Genomic DNA, 26,400 nt, shown 5'->3' with positions numbered 1-26,400 from the left:
CTGTACCTTCTCCACACTCGTCCAACAGAATGGATGCATAAAACACTTTCATCTAAAGTTTACAAAAATATAAATAATTTTAGAGCTGCAAAAGGGCCCTAGTGATAATCTGGTCAGACTCTTCCCCAAGTCTGTAATTGAGCCAACTGAAGTCCTCGCAGATTAACTACCTTGCCTCAGGTCTTTGTCTACGTTAGCAAGAGCCTTCCTGCTTTGTCTCACATTGACTGGGGCTAAGCTCTCAAAACAACTAGCTTACTTTAGCTAGAAACAGATTCTGCACATCAACCATGCTATACTGATCTTTAAAAATTATATAAAAGCAATTTTAATTTTTCACTTCAAATGTCATACCAACAAACTTGTGATATATTGTAACCATTTTATTAATATGAAGCAATGGGATAAATCCTTTAACAGCAGTACTGATTTACTACCATGAATATGTACCGACACTTTGGTGCAGTATCATGCCTGATTCAGTCAAATAATGTGTTATTTACTTGCACTGCCACACATGTAAAAACACTTACATTTCATTGGTTGATAGAAGAGCACACAGCCATGTATCTCGTTTCTGGTTTAAATGCATAGAAATGTTCTCATGTACAATGGATTTTTCACCACTCAAGGACTTCATAATAGATGAACAACTTTTCAATACACTATTTCTGCCTTGCTTTTTTTTTTTTTAAATGAAGAGAGAGGGGGAAAAAACCAATACTGTGGTATAAAAGACTTTTTTACAAGGTCCTTTCTGGAGAAATGTTGAGAACACAGTTATAGTCCTATAATGAGACTATAATCAAGATCATCCTACAAGGACGTGAGGGTAGACTCACTCTCCTGGAGAGTTTCTGATCTTATTAAGACAATTATATTTGACTGGCGTTAAAAACAAAGAATATTATAATGAATAGAGGGGGGATATTCTAGCAGAAGACTTTCCTAGAGAGGTTATTTTGAAGGTATTTCAATCCTATAATGACTGTAATGAAAACGACATGTTAGGTCATTCTAGTGAAGAAGTTTGTGTCCAGAAAAACACTCATGATAATACAATTAAATGCTGTTTTTGGTGTCTTGTGAAAATACAGAGGCTATGAAAGCAGAAAAATGTAGCACTATTACAAAGAGTAAGGAAACATTCTTGAAGAATAAACACATAACACATAAAATTTTTAAATGGTATCTAATAAATTTTCATGTCAAATCTTTTAACTAAACATATAAAAATTTTAAATGGCAACTAATAAATCTTCTTGTGAAATCTTTTAACAAAATCCACAAATAGATTATAAAAATTGAACAATCATAAATGTCTTATGTATAAAGTTTTAAGGGAAGGTTTAAATTTTGACATTATTCTGTTTAATCAAATACTTGAGGAATTTTACTTACTGCTGAGCAGCAGTCAATTGATAGATTTCTAAAATAATTCGGTTATGAAAATAATATCACAATTAAGGTTTGGCATAGTAGCACTCCATCAATCTTCAGTCATCCACAAATGTTAACCGCCCAGGCCCTTCATTCTTCATCCATCTCCTGTATCTCTTCCATCTGGGGTCATTTGCCAACTTTTTCTTTAATTCTTCCTCTTGTTCTTGCTTGTAGACCTGTAAGTATAAATAACTAGATGACTTCACAATCCAAAGAGAAACATTTGCCATTAGCTTTATGGCATATTTACATTTTTCTAATATAATGTTAGGTAAAAAGTTTCCAGTGAATGTATTGATAACCATTCACCTAAAAATACTAAACAATTAAGCATTTTATTTATTTATTTATTTGCAACTAACCATTTTAACATTCAGTGTTAAATATGAAAGAACAACCTGTATAAGAACTAGTAATTTTGTGGCCGGGCATGGTGGCTCACGCCTGTAATCCCAGCACATTGGGAGGCTGAGGTGGGTGGATCACCTGAGGTCAGGAGTTCAAAACCAGCCTGGCCAACATGGTGAAACCCTCGTCTCTACTAAAAAAAATAGAAAAAATTAGCCGGGCGTGGTGGCACATGCCTATAATCCCAGCTACTTGGGAGGCTGAGGCAGGAGAGCTGCTTGAACCTGGGAGGCGGAGGTTGTAGTGAGCTGAGATCATGCCATTGCACTCCAGCTTGGGCAACAAGAGTGAAACTCCTTCTCAAATTAAAAAAAAGAAAGAACTAGTAATTTTTTTTTTTTTTTTTGAGACAGGGTCTCTCTTGGTTACCTAGGCTGGAGTGCAGTGGTGCAATCTCAGCTCACTGCAATCTCTGCCTCCTGGGTTCAAGCAATTCTCCTGCCTCAGCCTCTCTAGCTGGGACTACAGGAGCATGCCACCACACCTGGCTAATTTTTTTGTATTTTTTTTTTTTAGGAGAGATGGGGTTTCACCATGTTGGCCAGGCTGGTCTCGAACTCCTGGCCTCAAGTGATCCACCTACCTCGGCCTCCCAAAGTGTTGGGATTACAGCCATGAGCCACTGCGCCCTGCCTAGAACCAGTAATTTTTTGTCACTGATTTCTGTAACCTAGGAATACATTCTTTTCCTCAATGCAAATTGACTGAGTTTAAAGGGCTTAACATTTCCTCTCTACAACTAATGTCTAATATTAAAGAATCAAAACTTTATTTTTTAATATAGTCCTTTGTAAATTTAACTGATGACTTTCAGATTTGGTGATCTTAACCAAGGAACAAAATGACCTTACATACATGTTTATCTCCAAACTGAACTTACATCTACTTTCATCTAAAGATAATTATGAATTTTTCATTTTTTTTAAATTAAAGTTTCCAAAGAAGGTTAAATAAACCACAGAGTTAAAACTTGTGAGAACATAGAACATCTGCATTTCTGCAACTTTTTTTTTTTTTTGAGATGGGGTCTCACTCTGTCATCCAGGCTGGAATACAGTGGCACAATCTTGGCTCACTGTAACCACTGAGAAGCCAGGACCACAGGCACCACCACGCCCAGTTAATTTTTTGTATTTTTTTGGTAGAGACAGGGTTTCGCCATGTTGCCCAGGCTGGTCTCGAACTCCTGAGCTCAAGCAATCTGCCTGCCTGGGCCTCCCAAAGTGCTGGGATTACAGGATGAGCCACCGCACCCAGCCTGCAATTCTGTAACTTTTAATGCATGTCAACTAAAGCAAAATGAACAAGCTGTCTTAGCCAGTTTCATAGCCACATCAAATTTTGGAAAGAAATTATTTTACTTCCAAATATTAGGAAGTAAAGACTAAGACAACTTCCTACGATAACATATAATTCACCCCACAATAGCACCCTAAGAAAGACACAGTTTTGCAGATTGAGCTGCTTTACCTTCTTAAAAAAGAAAACTTTTAAACTTTTTAACCTACTTAAAAGAACAAGCTTTTCAAATAGTTTAGGAGCTAAATGGCATGCTGTAACTAAATAACATTTTTTTTTTTTTTGAGATAGAGTCTCACTCTGTTGCCCAGGCCAGAGTGCAGTGGTAGAATCTTGGCTCACTGCAACCTCTGCCTCCCTGGTTCAAGTGATTCTCCTGCCTCAGCTTCCGGAGTAGCTAGGATTACATGCATGCACCACCATGCCCAGCTAATTTTTTTGTATTTTGAGACAGGGTTTCACTATGTTGGCCAGGCTGGTCTTGAACTCCTGACCTTAAGTGATCCACCTGCCTCGGCCTCCCAAAGTGCTGGGATTACAAGCGTGAGCCACCACACCTGGCCCTAAATAACATTTTTATTTTATTTATGAACAGGTATACTTGGTAAAACATCGGGCAATTCACAGTAGTTAACTTACATAAATATAATTCAGACCCAAACTTTAATTTCAGTGAAATCTATTTAGGACATCACATACAAAATGAAATGACTATGAAACTAAAAAAACTAATGTATCTCAGATTTCTTAAGCAGGTTTTGGCTGGGTGCAGTGGCTGATGTCTGTAATCCCAGCACTCTAGGAGGCCAAGGTGGGCAGATTGCTTGAGCTCAGAAGTTTGAGACCATCCTAGACAACACGGCAAAACCCCGACACTATATGATAAAAATAAGAAAAAAAAAACAAAAACATTTCACGGTGCTCTATTCTTATATTTAACATAATAGCCAATTAATTTTATCCTGAATCTAAAACAGTGTCATTATGATAATGAGACTGCTAATCCCTTTAACATGATGGCTATGTAGCTGATCACCTCAAAGTAATTTTTGTAGGTGACAATTGTGGCATAAAGCATTTATTAAAATGCCCAAAAGTTTAGAGGCATTACAGTAATTCGATTTAATTTAAAAGTAAAACAAAAGTAACTTTCTATAGATGTCAGTTATTATGCAGAAGATCTTGTGCTCAATTATTTTGAAATGAAGTCATCTCAACAAAATTTCCACCTCTTACTCCCTGTTTTTTTTTTTTTTAGTCTCTGTGGCTAGGTTTACAGGATTGGAAGAAAACTTGGGGAGGGCCAAATTTTAGTGCAGTTACCCAAAAGTTGTTGTAACACCCTTGCAAACATGCATATCATTCCAATGCAGTTTAACATTCTTAAAACGTTTTCAGAATTTGTCAATTAAAGTATTTGAAGTTCATCCTCTAAAAAGAGAAATTACAGGTTAAAAACCCACCGACTCACTACCAAATAGAGTCCTACTTTCAATAAAAGTAAGATCTTTACTAATTGTTTAACTCTAGGATTTCAGAAATGTGAGCACACTTCTGTGATCCCTCATTATAATACACCTGATTTTAACTTGGTCAGGTGGATGACACTTAAATCACAACAGGGTGACTACTCACCTCATAATTCTCCTTGATCCAGAGCTCTCGTTTAAGAAAAGTTTCTTTCTGATGATCTTCTAGACTATCAAACTGAGACTTTGACATCTTCATAGATTTACGTATAATGTATAATCTCTCTTCCTCTCCATATTCTTTGCCTTTGATGTTAAAATTGTAGATCCACCGGCAATACCAAACTATATATGAGCATAGGTGAAAAGGAGCTAAGATAATTTGAAACAGGAGAAGATCACAGATTTGGGGTTTCTGATAGCCCCCCTTTATATCTATTTTACTTTTTATAATGTTCTTTATGATGTTCTCCTCCTCGTCACGAATTTCTTCTTTGGACTTTTTGTTTTTGCCTTTTTCTTTGGCTTTTTTGAGCAGTCCCTGCTGCTTGGCAATCTCTGTAGCTTGGATACGGTACTTGGGCACTGTGGCTAGATAGCTGATTGCCTTATTGTAGCTATTCCACCAGCTGAAAAACTAGAATAATTAACAGAGAACAATGAGTCATTTTTTTTACCCAAATTCATCTAAATTAAAGGAATGATAGAGTCTCGGTGAATACTATCTCCCAAGAAACCATTACAATTAAAAATAGGGATCTCAAAGATCTTACTTTGTAAGTAAAAGATACAACTGAACCAAGCCCATGCGTACACAGGATCTGAAGGCTGGATAAGTAAGGTAAACTCTGAGCTGAGCCAAAAATCACTGCTGCAGTCAGGGATCCAAGGTCAAAGGCTAATCAATGTATCATACCACACCTGTTGTTCGTATCTTTACCATTTGGCTCTTCCCTAGATCACTTTAAAAAAATTGTTTTCTTTTTTTTTTTTTAAACAGCAACCTACTTACCAGAGAGTTAAATGGCAAAATCTAGCTGGTGAGGAATTTGTTTCAAAAACTCATTGGGTATAGACTCAGGCAACTATATTCATTCTCATCTCTTTTCCTAAGCCATCTGCATATATCACAGTGGCACTCATCCTATTCTGATGAAAGACTCAAATATGGTTGAACTCTACCTATTTGGACAGGAAAACATTAACTTATTTCATAAATGTATTCAACCATAAAGCATTTGTCAGAAAATGCCCTGCTCCTCACCTAGTACCTCCCTAAATTTCAGCTCCTGATTAACTGAATGAATATAGCAGATATACAAATAATACCCTGCAATAGTAGCAATCTATTAAGAATATTTTTTAAAAAATTACTACAGTATTACATTGTTTAAAACAAAAAAGTAAAATTATCCCTGCTCTCCCCTTCGAAAGGGTAAATCCTTCTACAAATGCTGACACATTTTAAATATACCACCTTAGTTTCCAATATAGTGTTTATTTATAAAAATTGAATATCGGCCAAGTGCAGGGGCTCATGCCTGTAATTCCAGCACTTTGAGAGGCTGCGGTGAGTGGATTGCTTGAGCCCAGGAGCTCGAGACCAGCCTGGGCAACATGGCAAAACTGTGTCTCTACCAAAAAAAAAAAAAAATACAAAAATTAGCCAGGTGTGGTGGCACATGCCTGTAGTCCCAGCTATGCAGGAGGCTGAGGTGGGAGGATCGCCTGAGCCCAAGAAGTCGAGCCTACAGTGAGTCATGATCACTCCACTGCACTCCAGTCTGGGTGACAGAGTGAGACTCCATCTCTAAAAAAAAAAAAACACTGAATATCATGTCGTTTCTGGGAATGTAACTGGAGAAGTAATTTTCAAACAAGCAGATTGCTTCATTCTAGTCATTTGACTCGTTCATTTCCTCTAAAGGAGCATGTGATAGGCATGGCTAGTTTAATAACAGGGAAAACTTATTTCAGGCAGAAGTTAAATTTTTGTGATACTTTACAACATAAAAAGTTCCTGGCCGGGCACAGTGGCTCACGCCTGTAATTCCAGCACTTTTGGAAGCCGAGGCAGGAGGATCACGAGGTCAGGAGTTCGAGACCATCCTGGCCAACATGGTGAAACCCCATCTCTACTAAAATACAAAAAGCTAGCCAGGTGTGGTGGTGCGCGCCTGTAGTCCCAGCTACTCAGGAGGCTGAGGCAGGGAAATCGCTTGAACCCAGGAGGCGGAGGCTGCAGTGAGCCAAGATCGTGCCACTGCACTCCAGCCTGGCAACAGAGCGAGACTCTGTCTCAAAACAAAAACAAAAATAAAAAGTTCCTATGCCTCTTTTAATCTATTTCCGTGGTTTTCAACCTGAGCAGAAGCACCCTTAAAGGGGTACGCAGAAATGCGTGGGACATTTCTGGTTGTTACAATAATGATGGCAAGCACTACTGGCATTTGGTGACTGGAGCCAGGACTTGTTAGGCCAGATTAAGGAATTCAGATTTCTCCCAAGTTTAATGGGAAGTCACTGAAAAGTCCTACAAAGGTAAATGATAAGAATTAGCTGACATTCACTCTGGCTATTTTGTAGAAAATACTCCAGAGGGAATAATGAAAAAGGGTCTGGATTTTTTAGGGGTTGTTTTGTAGTAATAATGACATTCTTCAACAATTTCTTAGATTTGCCACGGACAACGATTCCAATACTGCCAATGAATAAAACAGATCTCAACTAGAAGTAAAATTTTACAAGATACTCGCAGTTAGGTTTTAATGACTAGCACTAGGCAATGTGCACTCAATGCACATAAATATAGATAAAAATATCCACTGATACATACCTGAAACACCGAAATAGCACACACGCTGACCAAAATCACGACTCTAACATCCACCTTAGGGGCCAAGCGCCTGCTATAGTAGTGGTAGTAATGGCTGTAGTACTCTTCTGGATGATCCAGCATGTAATCATAATCTTTTCGTGTTTCTTCATCCTGTAAAATGACAAGATATCCAACTTCATAGGACAGTCCATTAAATGGCCTTAGTTTATAATGTTAAATCACATATAGAATTTTATAATTATGTAAGGTTAATCTGAGTAAAAATACTGAAATTGTCACAATCAAAAAATTGCCCATTGCTCTTCAAAGCCATGAAAATTTCCAGAACTTCAATGTTAGATATATGCTTGGTGCTAATAAAAGCCTGTTCACAACTACTCTTAACTGTTTATTTTTTTAAAAAATGCTTATTTCTTGTATATATTCACAATCACGTCCCAGCCTTGTATAGATAGTTTTCTGCTAAAAGCAATGATTAGGACAGCAAAAAGTAGGTGAAGCCAGCCTGTGCCTACAAAACTGAATTATGCCCATCCCAAAGAAACACTGAGACACCATGCAGCCCAACGGTCAAAGTCTAGCTTTGTGACCTTAGGTAAAACATTTAGCCTCTCTGAGCCCCCTCCTTCTTCATTCGCAGAAAGAGCTAACAATCCCTGCTGTACTATTTTTACATGGTTGTTGTGAATATCAAATAACAAACATTATATGAAAACATGTTACAAACATGTAGTACTTCATCACTATAATATGTTGTCCAGCCCAGGTCACAAATGAGGTAACATATAGATCTTTCTTACTGATACAACTCCTTGAAAGAATTATAGCATTCCAAAATGCTGCTCTGTATGTTCACAGATAAAACATTAAAAAAAATATATTCTCTGATTCTAATCAATTTCCAACAGGGATAAATGCAATGTTGTACTGAGCTATGCAGGTTGCAGAGTTATTAAACCAGGTTACGATTTGCTCTTTATCTCACAGGAAACCTATTACATTTTCCAACTTGCCCCATTTCCAAAAAAATTAAAGATAAAAACTATTATAAAATCAAAACAAATTATTTAATCTCTATACATGAGTATAATAAAAACCATTACAAAAACAAAAGTCTGTTTTGCCAGGTGTGGTGACTCATGCCTGTAATCCCAGCACTTTGGAAGGCCAAGGCGGGAGGATTGCTTCAGCCCAGGAGTTTGAGATCACCCTGGGCAGCATAGTGAGACCTCGTCTTTAAAAAAATAAAAAAAATTGTATTTGCACAGGGCATGGTGGCATGTGCCTATAGTCCCAGCTTCCCAGGATGTTCCCCAGGTGGGAAATCACTTATGTGATCATGCCATCACACTCCAGTCTGGGCAAGACAGCAAGACCCTGTCTCCAAAAAAAAAAGTCTTTTTTTTATCTTAGAGGAATGAATTATTCAACATTTATTAAGTTGTAGATTCCTAGCTAAAGGCATTTCAAAATCTAAACTTAGTGCCTTGCTACTGCAGACAGATTCTCTGGGGTCTGTTCAGGATCACCTTCTGAGTCCTCCAACATGTAGTTTTTTAGATTTAAAGTAAGAAATTTGCTAATGACAAAATCTTCCTTGTATCCATTAAAATCATTATGTATTTTCTATTAAGAATTTTGGGCCAGGCACAGGCGCTCACTCCTGTAATCCCAGCACTTTGGGAGGCCAAGGCAGGCAGGTAACTTGAGGTCAGGAGTTGGAGACCAGCCTGGCCAACATGGCAAACTCCCATTCCTACTGAAAATACAAAAATTAGCCAGTCATGGTGGCTTGTGCTTATAATCCCAGCTACTCGGGAGGCTGAGGCAAGAGAATCACTTGAACTTGGGAGGTGGAGGTTGCAGTGAGCCGAGATTGTACCACTGCACTCCAGCCTGGGTGACAGAGCGAGACTCTGTTTCCAAAAAAAAAAAAAATTTTTGAATTTGTGTGCAATCATTCTCAGTAAGTTCTCCTATATTCATTACATTCAAAAAATTTCTTACCTCTCACCAGTATATGAAACGATGTAAACTAGTAGCTAGCTTAATTAGATATGAATATATTTATATGGAGGGCCAATATGAAAATTCTCAGTTATACAAGGAGGTGTGAGCTCAAGCTAGTATTATTTTCAGATTCACTCCTTGTATGTTCTCTTCGGTCAAAAAGGATTTTCTTATGGCAGCTGCTATATGCCTCAACTGTCAATCAGTGACTCCTCCTTTAAGTCATCATCCTATTCCAGAGCTTCTAACCTAGAAAGGGTAAACCTATATAAGGGTCACACAGACAGCCCTGAACACTAAAGCCTGTGTCTCTTCATGTGTCTCCTTTTGAGTACCTCAAGAAATCATCTGAGAATTTTCCCATTCTCCCTCTGCTTTTTGGGCTAACTTTATAGAAATGCCCTGTTTTGGCGCCTTAAATCCTTGACTTTAACTCGGCATCCCAACCATGACAGATGCCTTTTGAAATGTATTTCTTCAAGTACAATTCTTCTTGCTACAACTAGATTACATGTAGCTTTTAAATGAAATGCCACGCTGAGATCAGACTCCTATGAGCCTCATTGTCTCTGTGCAGCCCTTTGCCCCAGCTGTCTGCACTCCTCCTGGTTGAAGTATATGGAGTAAGGTCTTGGAGTGCCGTTGAAATCTGGTAAGTGGACATCATGTGTCCAGTGACTATCTTCTCTTTTTGTTCTCTTATCTCTGTTCTACAGAACGTAGATATCATCCCTCTTCAAACGTTTCACTCAGATCTTTCACCAGGGTCACCATTTTCTTGCTGGTTTCTAGATTATCGACTTTACCAAGTCCTGAACTCCTTTAACACAATGGTCAACTAATGCTCCAACACAAGCAACTGCAAAATTTATACCTTGTGTCTGGCCTTTCTACTGCAAGCAGAGCCTGTGCAATCTGTTCAAGGTCCCCTAATGGAATCCTCAAACTACCAAATTCCTGCAAGACATCTCAGGGTCAAGTCTGACTTCTCTTTGGATGGTTTTCTTTTCTTTAGGGTCACCACAAATTTATGACCCTGTTTTGGTCATGATTAGACTAAAAAGTTGGCCACTTCCTTGTTACAGCATTTATTCAATTTATTTTATCTCCATTCTAGGGCTTAAAGCTTTCTCTCCAAATGAAGAAAGTGATCAGTTTTCATGCATACTGAAGATGATCAGTGAGGCATGCATACACTTTAGAATCAAGGGCAGCACAAATTGGTAAAACTTAGGAGTTCTCAACAGCCTAAGTCAAAATTCTGCTCTTTAGTAACCTACAAAGTTTAGAATCAACCTAGTAAGAACAAGAGGATACCAAGAATATTAGCAAAGAAAAGACATAATAAGAAGGACCATCTTTCTGGGACTCAAGTAGAAAGCTAAGATACATTCTTATTTTTTTCATACTAATCTTGAACTAAGGTAGCCGCACAATTTTTTTTTTTTTAATCTCCAATGCTTTCCCATGGCCAAAGTTAAAATTTCCTTTGCATGCCACCAGGCCTTCACAACTGGTCCAAACTTACCTACCTAGCAACATCCCTTATCAGTTTCCCCTATTTTACCCATAGCAAACATTCAGACAGCAATTTCTGGAATTTGGTGTGTTATTCCAACACAATGTTCCTTTTCATACCTATGTCTTCAAACGTGTATTTCTCTCTAATTTGAACCTCATGAGTCCTATTAATCCTTTAGAATGTAAACATTACTGCCCCAGACAGTTAGATCATTCTTATTACACTTGGTACCTATTTATTATAGCACTTATCACATTGTAATCATCAGTTTTTTCTTTTCTTAGAATGAGAATTTCTGGAAAGTAGGTAGGGTAACTCCAAGGCCTATTACAGTGCCTGGCACTCAGTAAACATTATTTCAAAAACGAGTGAACTTTTGTGAAGGTTTTTCCTTGCAATATGCATCTCTCCACTACACAGGTCTCCATCTCACCAGCAAGGCTGGATGGGTGGCGATGTCATAAAAACTTCAGTTTGGCAGAAGTGACTGCTTGAATTCATAGTTTATGAAAATATGCTACTGTGGCTAACATAGCTTAAACCTTAAAACAGTTTAATATCTTACCTTTCAATAAGGTAGTACTTTTTCTTTCAGCAATTTTGTGGATCTTAAGGTCCCAGGGTCTGGAGATTCCAACTTCTTTCCAAAACCAAAACCTTTATACTTGTTTCTTCCTCCTGTCTGTCCTGAGCCTTGACAAACAGGGCAATAAGCTCCTTGTTTCTAATCTCTACAGGAATAACTGTAGTGCTTCTGCTGGTGTCCATTCCACTCCCAATCCTCTTGGGCATATGCAGGAGGACTGGAACATAACCACCAATATCTAGATCAAAAGTGAACAAGAGGAAACCCACAAGCAAAGAAAGCACTGAATCCTTCCTTCTCTTAAAGGGTCATCCCCCCTCCCCAGAGGCAAAAATATATTATGTTCCTGCCCTTGAAGGAAATCATGAATTGTTTGATCTCAGTACATAAATTGCAATAATTTGATACTGCAGCTAGTTTTACATTTAAAACTTTCTGTTACAGAGTATAAAAACCATTTTTGGGGTGGTGAAGGTCAGGAATCAATGATATATGAAAATGTATTACTGTATTCACTCAATATATATTAATCTTATTTTTTTTTTAAATCCATACACACACACCCATACACACATACGCACAAATGATCCTTCAAAAAAAAAAAACCTCTGATCTAAATTTTTTTCCAGGCCATTATATCCTATGAAAGAGGGAGAAAATTAACTGCTACCCATTTCATTTTTTTTTTTCTTGTTTCCTGCCCACTAGTCACTAGTGCAACTTATCTTCTCTATCTTCTCTTCTCATTCTGCACATAGTCTCAAAAACTTCCATGATTTGGAATATTACCTACATACTAGTAATGCTTGTAACTGTTTTTCTTGCCTCCTCCTATTCTCAACTATGTCCTGAACATTTTCTAAATGCAACATAAATATCTCAAACTCAACATGCTCAAAACCAATCTACTGGCCGGGCGCGGTGGCTCACGCCTGTAATCCCAGCACTTTGGGAGGCCGAGGCGGATGGATCACGAGGTCAGGAGATCGAGACCATGGTGAAACCCTGTCTCTACTAAAAATACAAAAAATTAGCCGGCATGGTGGCGGGCGCCTGTAGTCCCAGCTACTCGGGAGGCTGAGGCAGGAGAATGGCATGCACCCAGGAGGCAGAGCTTGCAGTGAGCTGAGGTAGCGCTACTGCACTCCAGCCTGGGCAACAAAGCAAGACTCCGTCTCAAAACAAAAAAAAAAAAACAAAGACAAAACAAAACAAAACAAAAAACAATCTATCCCTCTGTGTATCAGTTAATACTATCAGCATCTACTTAGTCACTTGAACTTTTAAAAACCTCAGTTGTCTTCATTTCAAAAATGATGATGCAGGGCATTAGGCCTTGTATTGAGCACAAAAAGAGAATAAAAAGACAAGGCCGTGGCCTCAAGAACCCTCCATCTAGAAGAAGAATCTAGCAAGCAAGAAAAGCACAACTGAGTGTGCTAAGGAACAAGGGGCTGACTCTGTCTAAAAACACTAGCAATGGAATTCACAGCAGAAGGGAAATGGGGGCTAGATCTCAGAAACAAGTAAGGTATAATGAAACTTGTTCCAGGCAAAGGAAACAGCAAGTGTTAAGCGTATAAAAGTATCAAAAAATATCATGGATTCAGGGAAGCTTGACCATTGGGGAAATTTAGGAAGAAAGGAGTAGTAAATATAGCTAGGAAGGCAAGTTTGGATAAGAACTGTTGAGGATCTTGTATGCTGCACCAAAGAGTTAGGATGTTATCATCTGTGCTATTCAAAAACAAAAATGTTTCCAAGTATGAGAACAATAGCATTGTGTAGAAGTATATATTTCTGAAAGACAATTCTGGCAGTATTGCAAAAAGTAGAATGAGGGAGAAACAGATTTTAGCAGCTAAGTAAAAGAATAGGACTTGGTAAGTAAAGGGGTACACAAGTATCAAAGGAGATGTTGAACATGATACCAGAGTTTTTAATTAGAGTTACTACGTAGACAATGTTACTCACTAAGATAATGAATACAGGAAAAAAACAGCAAGTTTGGAGAAGATGCAAGGAAAAATTGTGGAAGATTTTGAACTAGGAAGAAAAAATTACTAGATATCCTTTCAATTTCTGGAGCCTCAAGGATTATCTATTCCTTCAGAGGAGTGCACCTTTGTCTTTGACTAACCTATTTTAACTCTAGAAACAGAAGTAACTCGTAGAAAACTGGAAATAATGCAAATGACTCCTATTCACAGAAAGACAAATTATGTCCGTGGAATGCAACACATTATTGCTTGGTAGGTATTTTCCAGTTTTATAGGCATTTCAGCATTCCCTACCTGATTAAAAATGTTGGCACTTTTTTTTCTCTTTCAACTAGTTTTAGTATCTTACTGGTTCTCTCATTGATTAATATGTTAAATCTCTGACACATGTTCATTCTGTATTTGTGAGAGTCATAATTATATCTTCTTTTGCAGTTTATGCTTTCACAAAGATAAGATTGAATTCAGACATGTTTAATTGCGGGTACCTGTGCTACAGAGGAGAGGCAGCTGAAAATATGAGCCTGGAGAACATGCAGGTTTTAGAGCTGTCAGCTTAAAAGCAGTGGCTTAGGTCAAGGATACGGTTGAGTTTCATCAGGAAGAGCTTAGAAAATAAAAGAGTACACAAGAGAGAACTCAACAGCAATGCTTAAGGGGTAGGTAGTAGAAAAAACGATAAAGACTGAAAAGAAATGGCGAGGACAGGAGAAACAGACAAAGATTACATCGAGGAAGTCAGGGAAGAACACCTTAAAGAACGAAATGGTCAACAATATCACATGACACAAAGTTCCAGGAGGAGGAAGAAATGAAGAGCAGTCAATCTAATCAGATCTGGTGAGTAGAGTGTCACTGTTCACCTTAACAAGGACAGTTCCAACACATGTGCTGCTGCACACGCCAGTCTATGACAGCTTGAATGAAAGGGAGATGAGAAAGTAAAGACAGTGAACAGCAAAGAAAGGAAAAATGTGAGTGTAGTTTTAAAAGAAGCAAAATGAAGCGAAAGGAATGGGAAATGAACCAAGTAGGAGATTTTCAAGTTGCCAAAGAGGAATGACAGAAGAAGATTCCAGAAGAAGAATGACAGAAGAGGGATTCCAGAAGAAGACAGTGTAAGTAAAATGAGTTCAGTCAAGAATACCTTTTTGCCCTCCCCGAACCATTCTCAAAATTGCTCCCAGAGTTTTCTTCCTAAAACAAACATAAGATTGTGTCATTTCTCCACTTTAAAACTTCTGGTAACTATTCAATACATAAAGTTCCGATTCCTGAACACAACTTAAGGGGTCCTTCATCATCTGATCCCAAACTATGTTCCAGTATCCTGCAACATTCTCCCTCCCATGGCACCTTGGCAGGCTCCCAACCTAGAAATAAAAGATCCCCTAAAGTCTATGAAAAACAGTAACGGTCTTGGCGCTCTTGTGAATATCTCAAAATGTTCCATTTACCTACGATAAATCTGTACAAGCTAAATTAAAATGTCTAGTACTCAGTTTCTGGCTAGTATTATATCAAGTCAGTAGTTTTCAAGTTGATTAAGAACTCTGATTGGTTGTTGATTACATCATGTCAGCCAGTCATGGCACCAGGATCAAACACAGCTAGTATATAATCACCCTTGGCCATAAGTAGGGAGTAACCGCTGAAATTAAGGAACCAGTAAACACTAACATTTACGGGTTCACAGCAGAAATAGTAAATGTAGTACATACGCTACCACATCCTTTTTCCAGGGCCATGGGAAACATTACTAGCAAATATGTTACTCTTTCCCACTAACCCCAGAAAAGGTCTCAAAACTCTTAAAAGGTAAGAGTTTTGTTCCAGGTAATCATGACCAATCAGGGTTGGCATATGAAATGAAAACTATATGTCATCTGTGGACTATAAATTAACTTAATTTGGTTGTTTATCAGCATCACACCTATAATAGAAATTTATATAATTTTAGGGTTCAGTGCATGTGCCAGTAATCGCAGCTATTTGGGAGACTGAGGCAGGAAGACTGCTTGAGCATAGGATTTCAAGACCAGCCTGGGTGACACAGTGAGACCCTGTCTCAAAAAAGAAAGCAATTTATATAATTTTAAAATATTTTTATGATTATTCACCTACTATGAATGACTGATTAAATACAATCTGGGTAATGTTGAAAAAGAATAGTAATACATGCAGTTCATTTTCTCCCCAAAACAGAGTCCCTGGGACAAATATGCTAAAACTGATCCTTGGTGGAGAAAATGCTCATTACTATAATACCTCGTGAAACTACATCTCATTCCTGGAACAAGCCCTGCACACTCATGACTCTATGTTTCTGTTGATCAAGTTTCCCTTCTACCGGAAATGTCCTTTCACCATCAACCTTGGTGACTTTGTTCCTGATCAACTCAAAGGGTACATTCTTCTCTAATCCAAGAAGACATAATCACTTCCTCTCAGCACAGCAATATAATCTGCACAGACTTGTATTATATAACTTAAATAATAACTGAACAATAAGTATCTGTCTCCCTTGTTATTAAAAACTTTAAGTCAGAAACTGTGTCTTTTCCTTTGTTATGGTCTCCTCCAAGCGCCTATGTCAGTGCCAGTTAAAGAAGGGGTTGAGTAAGAGAATATAAGGAATGAACAATAAACAGAAATGTACAGGGCAGGGAGTTCAGAATCGTTTTTTGCTAAATTCTTCCTAAGTGCTAAAGCCCTGCCACAGCAGACTGATAAAAGGAAACTGAAGTGTTGTTGTAATGCTTCCCTTCCAAGACAAGCCTGGAGTAGAATGCCCTCTCTACACATCCTTTCAACTTATCAAATAGCCTTCACCTTCATGCCAGAAATATTCCCAAGACCTTTTCTAGGCTCTTTTCTTGTGATCCTGCAAAATGCCATCAAATTCTACACTTTTGCATTTTTTACCAATCATAGTTTTTCTAAGTGCATCCTTTCAAGTTGTTCTCTCATCTGCTTATTTCTGTGTCGTTTCTCATATTTCATGTATTATCCAATTTTTATCTACATTAAAAAATTATTGTTCTCACTTAAAAACCCTCAGAACATTAAAAGTAGAAGTGCAATTTTTCTCTCATGCAGGAATTTTTCACTCATAACCGTCCAATTTACTTATCTATACCACTCTTTAACACTGCAATTAATTTGAGTGAAATGGCAAAGGGCGTTGCACACACCAATGCCAAAATGCCAGAAATCCACTTTCCATTTCCATTCTATCTGAATGTCTCCAGATAAGAGTTTTTATAACATTAATGCTCTGATGTGCCAGACACTGTGCTAGGTGCTATGGATATACGCACAAAAAAATGAGAAGCATGGTTTAGTAGGAAAGAGTGACCTACTCAGTACTTACACTGCAGTGTGATAAGTGCTATAGCCACTTTAAAAACATGTAAGTGGGACCAGATTATTCTACCTCATGAGATCCAGTGTTGACACAGAGGGTAAGTGTCCACTTGTTTAACTTCCAAAGTCCATAAACTCCCTAAATCCCCAAAAGTCAAACACACTAAATACTACTGCATGGTCTTAGTTTATAAAGCAGTGTGTGAAATCATAATGGTTTGAAGTTTTGCTGAGATCTGGAACTGTAATTTATTTGGGAATTTGAACTAAGCATGACTTGGTGAAAGCATGAGGCCAGTGCCTTTGCCTTCCATTATTACCCACACTTCTTTTGTTTGGTTTTCCTCCATTTCTCCATGCACAGGTAAAATCTTTTTGCTAAAATAGTGATGACCAAATGTCACATCTTCTTCTCTTACCAACTGTATTTAAGTCATGTTAGTGTACTTATTTTTTAACAACCACCATCTAAAAAAAAAACAACAAAACCCCCTCAAAAGGGCATTTATTTGAACAAAACCACCTCAGAATCATAAATCCACTGATGTTTTACATAATTACAGTTTCCATTTTGTTGATGTATTTATTATCAACATTCAGAGATAGGCTTCTGCATCCCGTTTTCATTCCAGAGCCACTGGAACTCAACTTCTCCCACTATTCTATCTGACCTGCTCTTAGCAAACGCCACCTGGACCTTTTACCCTTCACAAACCCTTTTTATTTATTTATTTATTTTTTATTTTTTTTTTTTGAGACAGAGTCTTGCTCTGTCGCCCAGACTGGAGTGCAGTGGCGCAATCTCGGCTCACTGCAAGCTCCGCCTCCCAGGTTCACGCCATTCTCCTGCCTCAGCCTCTCCGAGTAGCTGGGACTGCAGGCGCCCGCCACCACGCCCGGCTAATTTTTTTGTACTTTTAGTAGAGACGGGGTTTCACCGTGGTCTCGATCTCCTGACCTCGTGATCCGCCCGCCTCGGCCTCCCAAAGTGCTGGGATTACAAGCGTGAGCCACCGCGCCCGGCACAAACCCTTTTTACAGCCATTGGACACATGCCAAATAAAACAGCCATTACATCTCCATTGCCTCAATGGATAATATGGAAGGCTGAAGCCCTCCAAATTGGATGACCTCAGTTCATTAAAACCTTGCATTACCCAGAAAACATATTCTTTGGCAACTTCCTCACAATTCTCCGTTATGACAGAAATTAAAGCAGACCACCCTGTAATAATTGCTCCTACACACAGCAAGTCAAAGTCCTTATCCTTATTCCAAGAGAGAGCATCTTCAATGAGGTAAATAGTTCTTGGAGGTGCTCCACTTGGAAGATGAGTACATGTTCATCTCTATAAATTTAAAATGCAAGTTTTCAAAGAGTCTGCTGGGTCTGATTTTCCAGGGTCCAAAATATCTCCAGACATCCCTTTTGTCTCACAGATAATTTCCACAGTAACACAGTGGGCGTTCTGGGGGAGCTACAGAACACTCCCCTCATTCCCTCCTCCACCAGTACAACTCCACTTCTATTCCCCTGTTCCAAGATATTTGTAGCTATCACAAACCCGTCAGAGCCAAGAGTACAAGTGTTACTTACTCCAGACATACTGGTCTTTAACTGCCTAAACGTTCCTTGATCTTGAGTGGATCACTTATTTTATCTAGCTTTTCATTAACTGACAATGAGTGGTAAACTTTAGGGGTAGAAACCTTTAGAGGCAACCATATAGATTCATCAGATCAGTCCCGGGGTGGGGGCACTGATCAGTCTCTCCTGGTGGCCCTCCCAGCAGGAATCTCTACCGTCACTATTTCTACCCTCTAATCATGGCACTTGTTTTCAAAGTTCTTACCAACATGCTCACCATTCTCATGCCAAACCTACTCATCTCCACTCCTACAAAGCACAGCAGAAGGCAACAGCTGGCAGTGTTTCTGCTGCCCTCTCTTCTGGAAGTTCTCCATCTTCCAGAAGATGGGTTGACACAGAGGGTAAGCGTCCACTTGTTTAACTTCCAAAGTCCATAAACTCCCTAAATACCCAAAAGTCAAACACACTAAATACTATTGCTGGTCTTAGTTTATAAAGCAGTGTGTGAAATCATAATGGGATAACTAATATACAATCCAAATATCACTATCTTTAACCTAATTATCTATATCATCCTAACAACTACTGCATTCCTGACGCTCAACCTAAATTCAAGCACCACAAGCCTATTACTATCTCGCGCCTGAAACAAATTAACATGATTAACCTCCCTAATCCTATCAATTTTACTATCCCTAGTAAATCCCATTATGATTTCACGCAGTGGTCCGGGGGTCCCTTATGTACCAGCAGGGCTTCTGGCTGACTACAAAGAACAGAGGTTGGAGCTTCATATGCTGAAGTGCCTTGGATGGAGAGTTCTTTCCTATCTTTTCTGGAGTCTTTTTTCCATCACTCTTTACATAATCGGCAACAAAGCCCTTTGGGGCCTCAGCACTTTCCCAGTTCCCCAGCCATCCTTCAGTTAACTGCCAATAAAAATTACAATCTCACTAACGCTAGTGAGAATTTAATGAACTAGGTAAATTAAATTTTACCTAGTTCAATTTACCTAGTTTACCTAGTTCAGGGCCCGCCCCTCCACCACTCATTTTATGACTCCAAATTATCCAAACTGCTCTGGAAGGCATGAATAAAGTTGTTGGCTCCTTGACTATTTTCAGCTCTGGAAAAACAATCTGGAGAAACAATCCAAGGTTAAATTATATCCACTCAAAGTACAATCATTAAAAGCAGGCTACCTAGCAACATGGAAAATTTTACCTCGGGGAAAAAAAAGGCTAGAAAGAAATACTTTACAACTACAATCGCTGACGCATTAGTATGATGGGGCCCTTCAAGCAGTAATACCACCATCAAGTACGATTTATACTTCGTGATGTCCTAGATGGTTTGATTTTTTGCAGTAGTAGAAGAAAACAGCATCGGGCTAAATCTCTCATCCCCACAAGACTCAATAAAACCTGTCAAATGAAATACAAATGCATATTCACAAAATATTTCCTACTAGAAATTCTCAGTTTTGTACCCAAGTCATTAAGCACCTATTTATGGGTCCTATGGAAAGGGGGGCGGTTCGCACACTTATCATTTAATCCCCATAATAACCCTGAGAGGAGGTATCATGGCCTTAATTTTGCATATAAGAAACAGCTATTCCAACATAATAAATCACTATCCAACGTCATACAGGGGTGTCACAGCAAAGAGTCACATCCAGCCTTTTGACTGGTTGTTCATTGTTCTTTTCAGTGTTTTCTTAGTTCCTTAAACCCAAACTAAGCGTCACCATTAACACTATTTCCAGAAACCAAATTTCTGTCATATCAAACTGATGCGATCACAGTTGTCACTTGATATTCGAGACTCTCCCTGTTGTGGGCTACCCCAGATCCTACTAATAATGATCACCCTGCTTTTCGAATGTGAAATGCACGTTATTAAAATATTTTCACGAAATCGTAAGATGCCCAAAGTTTTGCATAACCATGTCACAAAAAGGAAGAGGGCAAGGAGGCCAGCCGAGGCCCCAGGGGGCCGACTCGGCTCTTTCACAGGGCCACGTGGGAAACCTGAGTATCTTAAAGGTCGCGGTGGTGGCTGTGCTCAGTTTCGGGGTCACAGAGGCCCACGCTCCGCGAACCGGGGTCGGAAGGAGCCGTGGGCTTCCCGCGGCCGGTCTTCGAAGCTCCTCCGCGCCCGCAGGCCTCACCTTGAGTGTCTCGTAGGCGGTTGCCACCAGCAGGAAAGCTTCCTCGGCGCTCTGCGGCGTCCGCCCGGGGCCCTCGTCGCCGGGCTGGGGCCGGTAGCGGTCGGGGTGGTAGCGCCGTGCCAGCTGGCGGTAGGCCCGCGCGATCTCCGCCTTGCCCGCCGAGCGGCTCACGCCCAGCACCTCGTAGCAGTCCCGCGTGCCGCAGTAGAGCCCCTCCACCAGGGCCCCCGCGGGCCTCACCATCAGCAGCGCCAGCAGCAGGGGCGCCAGCAGCATCCACCAGCGCCGGCCGGCAGCCCCGGCTCCCCGGCCGGGAGAGAGCAGCGGCGCCCCCATCCCCAGCCTCGCTGGCGGCTCTGCCACCCCAGCCTCACCGGCGGCTCTGCCACCCCAGCGAGTCTTGCAGCACTCCGCCTCACGCCCGGCTCGGCCCGCCTGGCTCCAGCTCCACGTCAGCAGCCGGCGCCTCCGCGCAGGCGCACAGGGCGCGGCTACAGCAACTACTTCCTTCGCAACCCGTTGGTAGGGAGAAGGATGCCTCAGCCACTAGGCTGCTTTCGGCGTGTCACTGAACACCTTCCCGGTCCCAGCAGCTGGAGGATTTGTGTTTGGTAGGACCCAGGGGATGGCTCTGTCCTGGGCGCACTTAGGCGGGGTGTGCGGAGCGCTTTACCTTCCACAGTGCCCGGCACACGCATCCTTTTGGACATCATCACTTGACCTGCTGCAATAGGTAACCTACCTGGCTCTCTCGCATCCCTATATCAGCGTCAAGAAGATCTGCACATAGGCCTTCAAAGCCAGCCGCCAGCACCGGACGCCTTCCTCTCACTAACCCCATGCTGCCTTTCCAAACGGAAGATGAACTTAGCAATTCTAGGCGCTGCCTGTGTACTAGGTAGGGACCCTGAAAGTTCATAGCCATCTAGTTCAGTTTTTCTCAGCCTCCAAACTATTGACATTTTAGACCAGATAATTCTTTGCCTTGGAGGGGCTGCCCTTTGCATTGTAAGATGTTTAGCAGCATCCCTGGTCTCTCCACACTAAATGCCGGTAGTGCCACCACCCCCGGTCCTGACAATCAAAAATCTCTGTACGCGGGTCTGTGCGTCCACCTTGGGCTATGCGTTCCCGGGACAACCTGCTGGGCTGTGTCTATTTCTCATCTCAGCCCACTCCAGGCAGCCGAGCGCCTGGGAAGCTGAGCTCGCTCTGCTTAGTGCAGTTCTAGAGTCTAACTCTGCCGGGAGAACTTTACGCCGGAAGGGGTTTGCCTCACCTGTGGCCTCGCTGCGGAGCCCTCTGTATCTGATTCTGATTTTTTTTTTTAAAACAAATCAAACTTCTACATTTCATTTTTGTATCTCTTCTCAGACTCTGCATTATGTGATTGAATATTTCATTATGAAGTCAAAAAAAAAAAAACTCTAGATATTGCCAAATGTCTGCCGGGGGTAGGGTTGCCAGAAAAAAATACAGGATGCTCAGTTACATTTGTTGCTTTTGTCTTTGTTTTCTTTTGACACAGGGTCTCGCTTTGTCGCCTAGGCTGGAGTGCAGTGGCGCGATCATGTCTCACTGCAGCCTCAACTTTGCGGGCTCAAGTGATTCTCCCACCTCAGCCTCCCAAGTAGCTGGGACCACAGGCACCCACCACCATGCCTGGCTAATTTTTATTATTTTTTTTTTTATAGAGACAGGGTATCGTTTTGTTGCCCAGGCTGGTCCCCAAATCCTGAGATCAAGCGATCCTTCCAAAATGCTAGGATTACGGGCGTGAGCCACTGTGCCCGGCCTACATTTGAATTTCAGATAATAATTTTTTAGTATGAGTTTGTCCAAAATATTGCATGGGACTGTATGGCAACATGAAAAACTTTGCCTCAAAAAATCTGTTTCTATCATTCATCTGGTAAATGTTTATTGAGTCTCTACTCTGAGCCGGGCACTGTTACTTAGGCACTGGGGATACAGTGGTGAGCAAAGTAAACAAGAAGCTCAACTTCAGAGAGCATATATTCTGATGGAGGATGACAGTCAGTAACAAATAAATAAGCTTTCAGATATAATCAACTCCTTTAATAAAGTGAAATAGAATACTGATATATAGCATTATATACTTATAATACATAATGCATATACATTATAATTTTGTATTTCTCATTGAATATATGTATCTCTCTCATTACATATATATCTCATTACATATATTATATATAATCTCATTACATATATATGTCTCTGTCATTACATATATAATATATATGTGTCTATTTTTCACCTCAGCCCACCAAATATTGCATGGGACTATATAGTAACATAAACAGTTATATACATAATGATAGAGATACATATATATGTAATGAGATACAAAAATTATATATAATAAGATAACATTTTGTGTATCATATATGCTTATTTACATTTGTATCTCATTATATATGTTTATATATGCTTATATATGCATTATATATATGTGTATATATATATAATGAGAGATAAAATTAATGGAAACACATGGGAGGGTCTCCTAACCTGACATTATTAGGATCGGGGTCAATTACGAGCATCAATTCCAGTAGGAGTTGACAGCTAAACTGACTTTGGAGGACAAATAGAGAATGGCTTGAAGGATGTGAGTTAGAGAGGAGTTTGGGGACAAGGGAGTGTGAAATAAGTACCAGGAAGAGAAACGAGCCATGAGCAAGAAAAAAATAATAATAAAACTTTTCAAAAAATGAAAGACAGCTATATGACTAGGAGTAGAGGTAAGGAGTGCAGGAGATGAAACTGGAGAAAGCCAAGTTGCGAAGGGTCATTTTATCCCATGTCGAAGCAGTTGTTCCTTATCTTAAGAGCAATGGAAGGGCCAATATGGGGTCTTTGAGCAAAAAGTGACACCTTCGGATTGACATTTCAGAACCATTACTCTGCCTGGGAAAATGAATTGGGATGTATCAGGAAGACCATTAGGAGACAGTTATAAGAGTCCAAGTAGCCTGTAATCCCAGCACTTTGGGAGGCCGAAGTGGGTGGATCACCTGAGGTTAGGAGTTCAAGACCAGTCTGGCCAACATTGTGAAACCTCGTCTCTACTAAAAATACAAAAATTAGCCAGGCATGATGGCAGGCTCCTGTAATCCCAGCTACTCAGGAGGCTGAGGCCGGGAGAATTGCTTGAACCTAGGAGGCAGAGGTTCCAGTGAGCCAAGATCACACCATTGCACTCCAGCCTGGGTGACAGAGCAAGACTCTGTCTCAAAAAAAAAAAAAAAAAGTCCAAGTAAGACATGTTACAGGCCTATTTCTAGGTAGTGGCTCTGGGAAAGGAAAAGAAATAGAAAAAAGTTAAAATATATTTATGAGGCAAAATGGACGGTATTTAGTCGTTGGCTCTGGAAGAGTGAAGGAGATGAGTGAGTCATGATAATGCCCAGGTTTCCAGTTTGGGCAACCAGGTACCACTCCGGAAACAGGGAACACATAAGTAAAGTAGACTTACGGAGTAGGATGGTGCATTTGTTTAAAACATGTTGTGTTGCAGATGCCAACCATCTCCACATTGGATCATGTTGTTTCCATATTTGAAACCTTTGAGGATTCTCATTGACCCTTGCCTCCCGTGAGGCCTTTCAGATACACAGGTTACCCAGTCCATTTCCTCCTCGCAAGCTCCTCTTATAGATGCTCACTGCTACTTGTTCAGGGCTCTTCTTCCCAAATTGAAGAAGTTCCCACACTGCCTTCAGATAGAGGAAATTTCCCACGTTGCAAATTTGGCCATGTAACTTTTACTCACCTTTCCCCTCAGATTAGAGTTCAAACCCCTGAGTGCTATGGTTTGAATGGATGTGCCTGCTGGGATTACAGGCATGAGCTACCGCGTCCGGCCTCTACAAGAAATTTTAAAATTTACTGGGTGCACTGGCTTGCACCTGTAGTCCCAACTGCTTGGGAGGCCAAGGTGGGAGGATTGCTTAATCCTGGGAGTTTGAAGCTGCAGAGATATGATTAGGCCACTGCACGCCAGCTTGGGTGACATAGTGAGACCTGGTCTCAAAACAACTCCCAGCACTTGGGGAGGCCGAGGCAGGCAGATCACTTGAGATCAGGAGTTCGAGACCAGCCTGGCCAACATGGCGAAACCCCCGTCTCCACTAAAAATACAAAAATTAGCTGGGCGTGGTGGTGGGGCGCCTGTAATCCCAGCTACCCGCGAGGCTGAGGTGGGAGAATCACTTGAACCCGAGAGGTGCAGATTGCAGTGAAGCGAGTTTGCACCAGGGAACTCCAGCCTCGGCGACAGACCAAGACGCTGTCTCAAACAACAACAGCAACAACAGCAACAAGTTCTATTTCAGCCATAGGAAAGAAAAAGAATAAATGTGTTCGGAGGGTAGATCTCATGTTAAGCGTTGTGACCACAATAAAATAAAATTAAGAAGATCCAATGAGGCTAGCTGAAGCTCACTGCAAAGCAGAAAGAACTTTGGTCCCCTGATGTGGCAGTTATTAATTTATTGCCTCTGAGCTTTGAACCCACCCTTCCTTGCCCCAGGGAACGATGCAAAGTCCATTCCCCTTTGCCAGCTGGCTGGATGTTAAACTCTGCCAGTAGAGGGTGCTTGAAGGACACTACAAACCTGGAAAAAGAAGGATATTTTCTTCTCAAAACAAACAGATCAATGTGCAGGTTTCCCTGTTCAGCACCAGTTTATTTGCTGCCACATTGGGGATGGCTCTTGTTGTGGGTTGAATTATGTCCCCCCAAAAATATATGTTCAAGTCCTAAATCCTGGTGCCTGTGAATGTGACCTTATTTGGAAATAGGGTCTTTGTAAAGGTAATTAGTGAAGTCACTCTGGCTTAGGGTGGACCCTAATCCAATGACCGTGTCTTTTTTTTTTTTTTTTAGACCAAGTCTTGCTGTGTTGCCCAGGCCGGAGTACAGTGGTGCAATCTCTTTTCAGTGCAAGCTCCGCCTCTTGGGTTCAAGTGATCCTTCTGCCTCAGCCTCCTAACTAACTGGGATTACAGGCATGCACCACCACGCCGGCTAATGTTTGTATTTTCAGTGGAGACGGGGTTTTACCATGTTGGCCAGGCTGATCTCAAACTCCTGACCTCAGGTGATTCGCCTGCCTTGGACTCCCAAAGTGCTGGGTTTACAGGCGTGAGCCAGCGCCTGGCCTCATGTCATTAAAAGAAGAGAAAACAGAGGCACAAGAGAAGATGACCACAGAAGGCAGAGGCAGAGGCTGGGGTTATGCTACCACAAACTGGAGAATGCCAAGGATTGCTGGCAACCACCAGGAGCCTGGGGAAAGCCATGGAACCCCTCCTCCCTCAGAGGCCCCAGAAGGATCCAACCCTGCTAATACCTTGATTTCAGACTTCCCACCCCCAGAACTGTGAGAAAATAAATTTCTAGTTGCTTTAAGCCACCTAGTGTGTGGTACTTTGTTTGTTACAACAGCCGTAGGACACTAATGCAGCTTGAGTCAGTTACTTTGTCACCAGGTTGGTGGCAGCTGTTAGCTCTCAACAGAGGCCAGTTTCTTCCCCACAAAAGCAGGCAGCATGCTCCTAGGGCAACCACGCTCTCCTCTCAGAGCAAAAGAAGTAGTAAATGCATGCTTGACAGGTACTGGATATCCTTTAAAATGTACATTTTAAAATGGTTAAAACAGTATA

General features: G+C 40.7%; 1 protein-coding gene and 1 long non-coding RNA gene across 2 annotated transcripts; one reads left to right on the top strand and one right to left on the bottom strand.

Moving 5' to 3' along the window:
* Positions 1 to 368: 368 nt before the first annotated feature.
* On the bottom strand, positions 369 to 21,124 carry DNAJC25 (DnaJ heat shock protein family (Hsp40) member C25). The gene is made up of 4 exons (XM_032164865.2): positions 20,707 to 21,124; positions 7,456 to 7,608; positions 4,786 to 5,256; positions 369 to 1,619 (listed from the first exon to the last, which is right to left on the bottom strand). Exons 1-4 carry the CDS (start codon positions 21,040 to 21,042, stop codon positions 1,497 to 1,499), a joined length of 1,083 nt encoding a protein of 360 aa, XP_032020756.1. The 5' UTR covers positions 21,043 to 21,124; the 3' UTR covers positions 369 to 1,496.
* Positions 21,125 to 21,190: 66 nt separating this feature from the next.
* LOC131384417 (uncharacterized) lies at positions 21,191 to 26,150 on the top strand. The gene is made up of 2 exons (XR_009215246.1): positions 21,191 to 21,604; positions 25,622 to 26,150. It is a non-coding gene; the product is annotated as an uncharacterized LOC131384417 (long non-coding RNA).
* The last annotated feature ends 250 nt before the right edge of the window (positions 26,151 to 26,400 follow it).

This window comes from Hylobates moloch, unplaced genomic scaffold (assembly GCF_009828535.3).
Source record: "Hylobates moloch isolate HMO894 unplaced genomic scaffold, HMol_V3 SCAFFOLD_10, whole genome shotgun sequence".
NCBI classification, from domain to species: domain Eukaryota; kingdom Metazoa; phylum Chordata; class Mammalia; order Primates; family Hylobatidae; genus Hylobates; species Hylobates moloch.
The sequence above is the reverse complement of the archived record's forward strand: the minus strand, read 5'-3'. Positions and strand labels throughout refer to the sequence as shown.

Coding starts and splice junctions, on each gene's coding strand:
- DNAJC25 (XM_032164865.2), bottom strand. CDS start 21,042: ATGGGGGCGCCGCTGCTCTCTCCCGGCCGGGGAGCCGGGGCTGCCGGC. Junction 5,257..7,455: donor GTGCTATTTCGGTGTTTCAG/GTATGTATCAGT, acceptor TAATTATTCTAG/TTTTTCAGCTGGTGGAATAG. Junction 1,620..4,785: donor GGATCAAGGAGAATTATGAG/GTGAGTAGTCAC, acceptor TTATACTTACAG/GTCTACAAGCAAGAACAAGA.